Raw genomic sequence first — 9,069 nt, forward strand, 5'->3', positions numbered from 1 at the left:
GCTTGTATGCGATAATCTATTGTTGATGAAGCTTGAGTCAATTTCTATGCATTCATAACTTGGATAGGAAAACTAGTGGTGGATTCCAAGGCTCTAACACCTCTCAATTATTGTTTTATAATCTGTTGATTACTGCCAGTGTTTACTTTCGAGCACTTTCATTTCACTTTCTTCTTTTCATTTCAACAAAAAAAACCCCCATTTTGAGTGCGTGTGTGGTTCTAGGATTCTGTTTTAGACCTTGAGTAATTAGCAAGAGGCATTGTTGAATTCGACCTTGCCTTTAGCTAGTTAGTCAGTTTCTTTGTTCTATGTTTTTCTAGCATTCTAAGTAATTTAACTTGGAACCAAGTTACCATTCTCCGTGGGATCGACCTCTTATTTACATAAGCTATACTATAAACGGTTCGTGCACTTGCGAGAATTAAAGTTGCTGTTTTTAATAACTCATTTTAGTTGTTAAGAATAGTCTCAACAGGAACACTGTCACATCCTGAGATTGACTCCGTCGTAGCACTATATTGTCCGCTTTGGACCCCCTCTCTGCCTTCACGGTTTTGTTTCTGTGAGCTCACGAGCAACTTCCCAGTAGGTCACGCATCCTAAGATTGCTCTAACCCCAACTTGCTTAACTTTAGAGTTCCCATGACTCCGAAGTCAGTGAGCTCCCAAAAGGCTTTATGCTAGATGGAGGTGGGCATGTACATATAAGGCACATCACTCCCTCTCCGTTGGTCGATGTGGAATGTTACAATCCACCCCTCTGAGGGGCCCGACGTCCTTGCGGCACGCTCGCACCACAAGACAGAGTGGCTCTGATACCAAATTGTCACATCCCGGGTTTGGCTCCGCCGTAGCACGATATTTTCCACTTTGGGCCCCCTCTCTTCCCTCAATGTTTTGTTTATGGGAGCTCAAGAGCAACTTCCCAGTGGGTCACCCATCCTGGAATTGCTATAGCCCCAACTCACTTAACTTTGGAGTTCATATGACTCCAAAACCAATGAGCTCCCAAAAGGCCTCGTGCTAGATGAAGATGGGTATGTACATATATAGCACATCACCCCCTCTCCGTTGGTCAATATGGGATGTTACAAACGCTCACTCTGATTAGGTTATGGGACGGACACTCCTCTTTCCTTAATAAGAAGGATTTGTTCTTTTCAAGCCCTCTATAAATACTCTTCACCAATACTAGGATCAAGATGATAAATGCTTACACCTAGACACCCTTCTCAAATACTCTCCAATCTCTCCCAGCTTTGGTTTAACTTTGGCATCATAGAAGGCTTGGACGGTAGGTGAAATCAGGAATTTTTCAATGGATGAGCTAGCTAAAGTTATTAATTTAAAATCTAATGATCAATTTTATTTTATTTTATTTTTTGGTACTTACATTTTTAATATTCGTTCTATAAATAAAAGTATACATTTGAAATTGGTACATAGGTGAGGGGCTAAATTAAAACCCCAATTGGAAAGATCAATGACAACAATGATCAAATAATCTTTGAGACAATATGACTAGTCAAATACTAGTCATAGACTTATCAATAAACAAGCAAAGTAAAATTTCATCACAAATCAAATATAAAAACATGCAAGCCTAGAAAACAACAACGTGACAACCTAGGCACTCAAAAGCACCTCTCAAATTTTAGCTAGTAACAACTAGAGTGATAGGTGTATCAATATTCATCAACATTCCAGAGATAATAGATACAATATGGCTAGTCATAAAATCAAGAACACCACACTAGAAATATTTACCTAGAAACCCACCATTGGGAAAAACTGGGGATTATCACTCTGATCAGGCAATCCACTAAGTCAAGAAGATTTTTACAGAAAAAGTAATCACAAGCTTAACCAATCATAGGTCTTTTAGGAAAAGAGTACTACCTCCATGTGCAACCTTCTCCAAACTTAATTGAGCTAGTAGTTTGTCCTTCATGAAAATAGTAGCTAGTCCATCAGCTTCTTCATCTCATGGCACCATAACTCAACTTCGGATCGTCACTGATGAATGAAATATAGATTCTAAAATGAAATGATCAATTTCTTCAAGAAATCATCCTCTTGAAGAAATCAACAGAGAATCTGCTCTAGCTAAGAAGATTAAGTGTTTAAACTAAACACCAAATGCAGATTTCAAAAACCAATTTTCAAAATCTCATAATGAAAATCCAAATCTCACCAAGTAGAAAATGCGAAGTAAAAGTTTTACTCTAAAAAATTCTCAATGGGTGAAGTGGATTTCAAAGATCAAAGCAGATTTTAAAACCTCATAATGAAATGGAGACTTTCCTTAGAGAAGAAGATGCAAAGTAAAAACAAAATTCTCATAATCCTCATGGGGGCTAATAATTCAAACTATAATGAGACAAAAATCATTATGACAAAAAACCTACAACTAGCCAAGTATGAGTCTCCTATGAGAATTTAAATGAGTTGGCAATAAGCTAGTAGTAACGGATGACTAGTCATCACGTTGACTCAATATATCCTAATATATGCAATGCATGATTAACCTTTGAAGATCTTAATTGAATCTTGTCATTGTGGATATCAGCTAGGAATGGAGTCACTTTGGGGCCTACTATGGCCCTGGCCCTAGCCCCCCACCCCCCAACAATTGTTCCTATACATATTGGATTATATAGTTGCAGCTCATATTTTGAAGAATAACATACCATACAACCATTGTAGTGGCCTCGCCAATGCAATTCCTGTTGGGTGGTTGAATGCCAACCCTATACTTCATAATAATTTCATTGACAATTATATATCACATGTTTATAGTCCCACCTTACACAATTAATACATAGTAAAGAAAGAAAGTAACGCCATATTAGCCGATTAGAATAAATAAACATAGTAACGCCATATTAGCCGATTAATCCTCCAATAATACTCAAAATCAATGCCCTTCTTATTTATATTGTTGCATGATTGAATTTTTCTTTTAAAAACTTGTGTCATGGTTTTGTACCCCCACACATATGTGACACCTCGACCCAATTTTAACTATTCATTTAAATAACTTAATTTATTTAATTGTGAAATTACAATTTTGCCTTTGGGGTAGGATCATTCTGGTCACTTTTTAATCTGGTAGGATTTTGGGGAATTGAATGGCACTGTTGCATAGAGCGCGTCGATACAAGTTCATAGACACGTACTTGGCTCAAATCGGAGTTTTAACAAAGAAGTTACAATCAGTGGAAATATAATGGCACAACCGTAAATATTTCGAAGTTAGATTTTAAAAACCAATCAAATTCTCTCTCTCTCTTACGAACCCCCCCTCCCGGGGACCTCTCTCTTCGCGAAACCCAAACAACCAACCACTATGTTGGCCAGCAACACATCTGGCCAAGAGATCGATCCCAAAAGAACCAGCATGCCTCCCTCTTCACATCCCACCCCTTCTCCGCCGCAACCTCCGCCTTGCTTATATTCCTTCAACTCCGTATTTTTCCTCAGGTTTATTAAATCTTCATTTACCCCCTAAAAAAGAAAATCTCTTCAAATTTTTCAATCCTTTTCAGTTTTCAAGCCATTTATGATCTTTTTCGTATTTATTCAGATGAGTGTTTGAATTAGTGAAGTTCTTTTTTCATTGAGTAGTGTTTGCGGCAGCAGCAGCAGATTACCAATGGCGTTGAGCACCCAAAAGAGCATCTGCTTTTCTTCCTTCAGCTGATCAGTCGGCTCCTCGTCAATGGAACAATGATGTGTTTTTGAGTTTCAGGGGTGTAGACACTCGAAATAGCTTTGTGTCCCATTTATACCACGAATTGCAGCACAGGGGCATTAAAACATTCAAGGATGATCCAAAGCTTGAAAGAGGGACAACCATTTCTTCAGAGCTCCTTAAAGCAATCCAAGAATCAAGGCTTGCTATCGTTGTTTTCTCGCCAAACTAAGCTTCCTCTTCCTGGTGCTTGGATGAACTTACAAATATTCTCCAATGCATGAAATCCAAGGGCATGGTTCTGCCTGTGTTTTATAATGTGGATCCCTCGGATGTACGAAAACAAAGTGGCAGTTTTGCAGGCGCCTTCGCTGAGCATGAGAAACGTTTTAGGGAAGATATAGAAAAGGTGAAGCGCTGGAGAGCTGCTTTAACAGAAGTTGCCAATTTATCTGGGTTGGATTCAAAGAATGAGTAAGCAACTTTATATATACTTGGGTTTTTCGTAAGCCAATTTTCACTTTGATGTACCTTTAGACCTTGTTATATCTATGACATAATCATTGTTCTTCCTTGTAGGTGTGAAAGAAAGCTCATTGAAAAGATTGTTGAATGGGTGTGGGGGAAAGTGCTAGCACATTCAATTTGTTAGATTCCACAGAGTTAGTGGGAATTAAGTTTACACGTGAGCAAATGGATTTGCTTTTAGATCCTACAGATGATGTTCGCTTTGTAGGGATATGGGGGATGGGAGGCATTTGTTGATTATTGCCTCAAACCAATAGTCAAAAGTGATGGATATTGACAAGTTGCAATGTGAATGCATTAATTGGCTTTCACAAATGGTGGTAGGCTATTGTTGACTTGGCTAACCTTTGGCTTCTTTGAGAAGCCACCTCCTTTGGCTTCTTTGAGAAGCCACTTCCTTTGGCTTCTTTGAGAAGCCCCTTCCTTTTGGCTTCTTTGAGAAGCCACTTCCTTTGGCTATAAATTGGAAGCAAATGGTTTCATTTGTAGCATCCAACCAAGTGTTGAGTAGAAGAGAAAAATAGCAAAAGAAAGGCATTTTGCCAAAGAGTGAAACAAATTCTCTCTAGTTGTTCTTTGCTTTGTATCATTGTTTTCTCTTCCTTTGTGAGTGTGTGAGGATGGGTGTATTTGGGTCTTTGGGAAATTGAGTGGTAAACACTATTGTATATCTCCATTGATTATAGTGGAATACTTCATCGTCTCCAAACTGGATGTAGGCAATTGCCGAACCAGTATAAATCTTGGTGTTGTTCTTGTTGATTATTTTGTTCAATTTTTCTCCTGCCTGTTGTTATTTATTTTTCACTCGCAGTTGGTTGACGCTTCAGCACAACAAGTGGTATCAGAGCTCCAGTTTTTCGACTAGTGCACGTGAATAGTGTCGGTGCTACAGTGCTCCGTGAACAGTGCTGTGCTACAGTAGCAGTGAATAGTGCCGGGCAGATTTGATGGCTGGAGAAAAAAGTTGAAATTTTAAAGGAGAAGGAATCGACATCGTCTTCGTCGGCACCTACATCCAATAGACATCCAATTGCCAGTACAAGGTTAGAGGTTGATAAATTTAATGGCTCCAATAATTTTGGTATGTGGCAATGTGAAGTTATGGATGTGTTGTATCAACAAGAGTTGGATATGGTTCTGGAGGATAAACCAGAAGATATTGATGACAAGCAATGGACTAGAATTAATCTCCATGCTTGTGCCACTATTCGATCGTTCCTTGATAAGGAGTTGAAATACCCGTATATGAAGGAAACTTCTGCTAAGAAGTTATGGATGAAATTGGAGGAGAAGTATATGACCAAGAGCGCAAAAAATCGGCTCTTCTTGAAGAAACGACTCTTCCGATTTCAATATCGTTCAGGTATTTCTATGCATGAACACCTCAATGATTATAATAAAATACTTGCTGATTTAGCAAACCTTGATGTGATAATTCCTGACGAGGATAAGGCACTATGTTTGTTAAATTCATTGCCTGATGATTATGATCATTTGACAACTACTTTGTTGTATGGAAAACCCGAGGTGAAACTGGATGAGGTGTCTGCGGCATTGGTGAATCATGAGTGTCGTAAAAAGGAACAGAAGACTCAAAATTCACAAACCGAGGCACTCGTTGCAAGGGGTCGAACAGAGGAAAGAAAATCTGGGAAGCGGGGAAAATCTCGATCAAAGTCACGAGGGAAATTTCCTGCTAAAGATGAATGTGCCTTTTGTCGCCAAAAGGGTCATTGGAAGAAAGACTGCCCCAAATTGAAGAACAAGGAGAAGGAGAAAGCCGGTTCTGAAGCAAATGTTGCAAAATCTGGAGATGAAGATTTCGAGTTTGCTTTGGCTAGTTCATCTGCTGATGGGCACTCAACTGAGTGGATTTTGGATTCAGGTTGCACCTATCATATGTGTCCTATTCGGGAATGGTTTTCTAGCTTCGAGGAGCTGGATGGTGGAGTTGTTTTGATGGGCAACAATAATGCCTGCAAAACACAAGGGATAGGCAAAATCTGTTTGAAGATGCATGATGGAACAGTCAGAGAATTGAGTGATGTTCGGTATGTTCCGGATATGAAGAAGAATCTCATCTCATTAGGCGCTTTGGAATCCAAGGGTCTCAAGATCACCATGGAGGGTGGAGTTCTTAAAGCTGTGCATGGGGCACGGGTGGTGATGAAAGGTACAAGACGAAATAACTTGTATTTCTTGCAGGGTAGTACAGTTATTGGTGGAGCAGCTGTCACCAAAGCTGCTGACGCAGATAGCACAGACACCACAAGGTTATGGCATATGCGTCTTGGGCATGCTGGTGAAAAAGCGCTGCAAGGATTGGTGAAGCAAGGCTTATTGAAAGGTGCAAAGGCATGCAAATTGGAATTCTGTGAACACTGTGTGCTAGGTAAGCAAACTAGAGTGAAATTTGGCACTGCTATTCACCACACTAAAGGCATTCTAGATTATGTTCACACTGATGTTTGGGGACCTTCCAAGAATGCATCTTGGGGAGGTAGCCATTATTTTGTCTCCTTTGTTGATGACTTCTCTAGAAGAATATGGGTGTACACCATGAAGCGTAAAGATGAAGTCTTGAAGATATTCCTGAAGTGAAAAAAGATGATTGAAACGCAAAGCGGTCGAAAGATCAAGACTCTCAGATCAGACAATGGTGGTGAATATAAGTCTGATCCTTTCTTGAAAGTTTGTCAAGATGAGGGTATTGTGAGGCACTTCACGGTTAGGGAGACACCGCAACAGAATGGGGTGGCGGAGCGCATGAACTGTACTTTGCTTGAGAAAGTTCGGTGTATGTTGTCTAATGCTGGTTTAGGCAAGGCGTTTTGGGCTGAGGCGATTACTTATGCAAGCCATCTCATTAATCGGTTGCTTGCTGCTGCGAATGAGGGCAAAACGCCCATGGAGGTATGGTCTGGTAAACCTTGTACTGATTACAAGTATTTACACATATTTGGTTGTCCTGCTTACTATCATGTCGGGGAAAGCAAGTTAGATCCAAGAGCAAAGAAGGCTCTATTTATGGGATTTAGCACTGGCGTGAAGGGATACCGACTTTGGTGTCCAGATGAGAAGAAAATTGTTGTAAGCAGAGATGTGACTTTTGATGAGGCTGCTATGGTAAATCCGAACAAGCATGAAGGTGAAATTGAAGCAACTAAGACCATGAGTAGTTCAAAGCAGGTGGAGTTACTGAAAACTCCAGTTGTTCCAGTAAGGTCTGATACTACAGACACTAGTCCTACAGTTGATTCCGATGAAGAGGACGAGGATGATGAAGAGGAGGCACCTACCCAAGAGCCTCCACAGCAACAAGATTCTATTGCAATCAGAAGATCGAGAAGGGAGATTCGAAAGCCTGCTCGATTTACTGATATTGTGGCATATGCACTTCCCGTTATTGAAGATGATATTCCATCCGCCTACAAAGAAGCTGTCAAAAGTTCAGAGAGCGTGGAGTGGAAGAAATCTATGGATGAGGAGATGAAGTCTCTTCATAAAAATGAGACTTGGGAGCTGGTTCAGTTACCAAAGGGGAAGAAAGCAATTGGTTGCAAATGGGTTTATGCCAAGAAGATGGAATCTTTGGGAAAGGACAATGTGAGATTCAAAGCCCGATTAGTAGCTAAAGGATATGCTCAGAAGGAAGGCATTGACTACAATGAGGTATTTTCTCCTGTAGTAAAACATTCCTCTATTCGTATTTTGTTGGCTTTGGTTGCACAGTTTGACCTTGAGTTGGCTCAACTTGATGTCAAGACTGCATTCTTACATGGTGATTTGGAGGAAGAAATTTATATGTCTCAGCCAGAAGGTTTTAAGGTTGCTGAAAAAGAAAATTGGGTTTGCAAATTGCAAAAATCATTGTACGGCTTGAAGCAGTCTCCAAGACAATGGTTTAAGCGATTTGATCGGTTTATGATCGGGCAGAAGTACACAAGAAGTCATTATGACCATTGTGTATACTTTCGCAAGCTACAAGATGGAACCTTCATCTATCTGCTTTTATATGTTGATGATATGCTTATAGCATGTAAAAGCAAAGTGGAGATTGAAAGGTTGAAGACTCAACTGAGTAATGAATTTGAGATGAAGGACTTAGGAGAAGCTCGGAAGATACTGGGTATGGAAATTGAAAGAGATAGAGCGAAGGGCAAGATTAGTCTGTGTCAAAAGCAGTATTTGAAGAAGGTACTACAGCGTTTCGGGATGAATGAAAATTCAAAAACGGTTAGTACACCTCTTGCCCCTCATTTCAAACTTAGTGCTTCTATGTCTCCTAAAACTGGTGAAGAGAGTCATTACATGGCTCAAATTCCATATGCAAGTGCTGTTGGTAGTTTGATGTATGCTATGGTGTGTACGAGGCCTTATATTTCACAAGCTGTTAGTATTGTCAGTAGATATATGCATAATCCAGGAAAAGGGCATTGGCAAGCTGTAAAATGGATTCTACGGTATATTCTGGGTACTGTGGATGTTGGTTTATTGTTTCAGCATGATAAAGTTACTGGTCAATGTGTTGTTGGATATGTGGATTCTGATTACGCAGGTGATTTGGACAAGCGTAGGTCTACTACAGGTTTTGTATTCACTATTGCTGGAGGTCCAGTGAGTTGGAGGTCGATTCTGCAATCTACAGTTGCTTTGTCGACTACTGAGGCAGAATACATGGCAGTAACAGAAGCTATAAAGGAAGCCATCTGGCTTCAAGGGTTGCTTGATGACTTGGGGGTCCAACAAGACCATGTGGATGTTCATTGTGACAGTCAGAGTGCTATTTATTTAGCAAAGAATCAAGTTCATCATGCACGTACAAAACACGTTGACGTGAG

At 40.0% G+C, this 9,069-nt stretch overlaps 1 protein-coding gene across 1 annotated transcript; it reads left to right on the top strand.

The window, feature by feature from the left end:
• The first annotated feature begins 3,758 nt into the window (after nt 1-3,758).
• Nucleotides 3,759-4,439, top strand: LOC117638229 (TMV resistance protein N). The gene is made up of 2 exons (XM_034373360.1): nt 3,759-4,171; nt 4,277-4,439. The coding sequence occupies exons 1-2, from the start codon at nt 3,978-3,980 to the stop codon at nt 4,347-4,349; spliced, it is 267 nt and encodes an 88-aa protein (XP_034229251.1). The 5' UTR covers nt 3,759-3,977; the 3' UTR covers nt 4,350-4,439.
• The last annotated feature ends 4,630 nt before the right edge of the window (nt 4,440-9,069 follow it).

This window comes from Prunus dulcis, chromosome 8 (assembly GCF_902201215.1).
Source record: "Prunus dulcis chromosome 8, ALMONDv2, whole genome shotgun sequence".
In the NCBI taxonomy this organism is placed as follows: Eukaryota; Viridiplantae; Streptophyta; class Magnoliopsida; order Rosales; family Rosaceae; genus Prunus; species Prunus dulcis.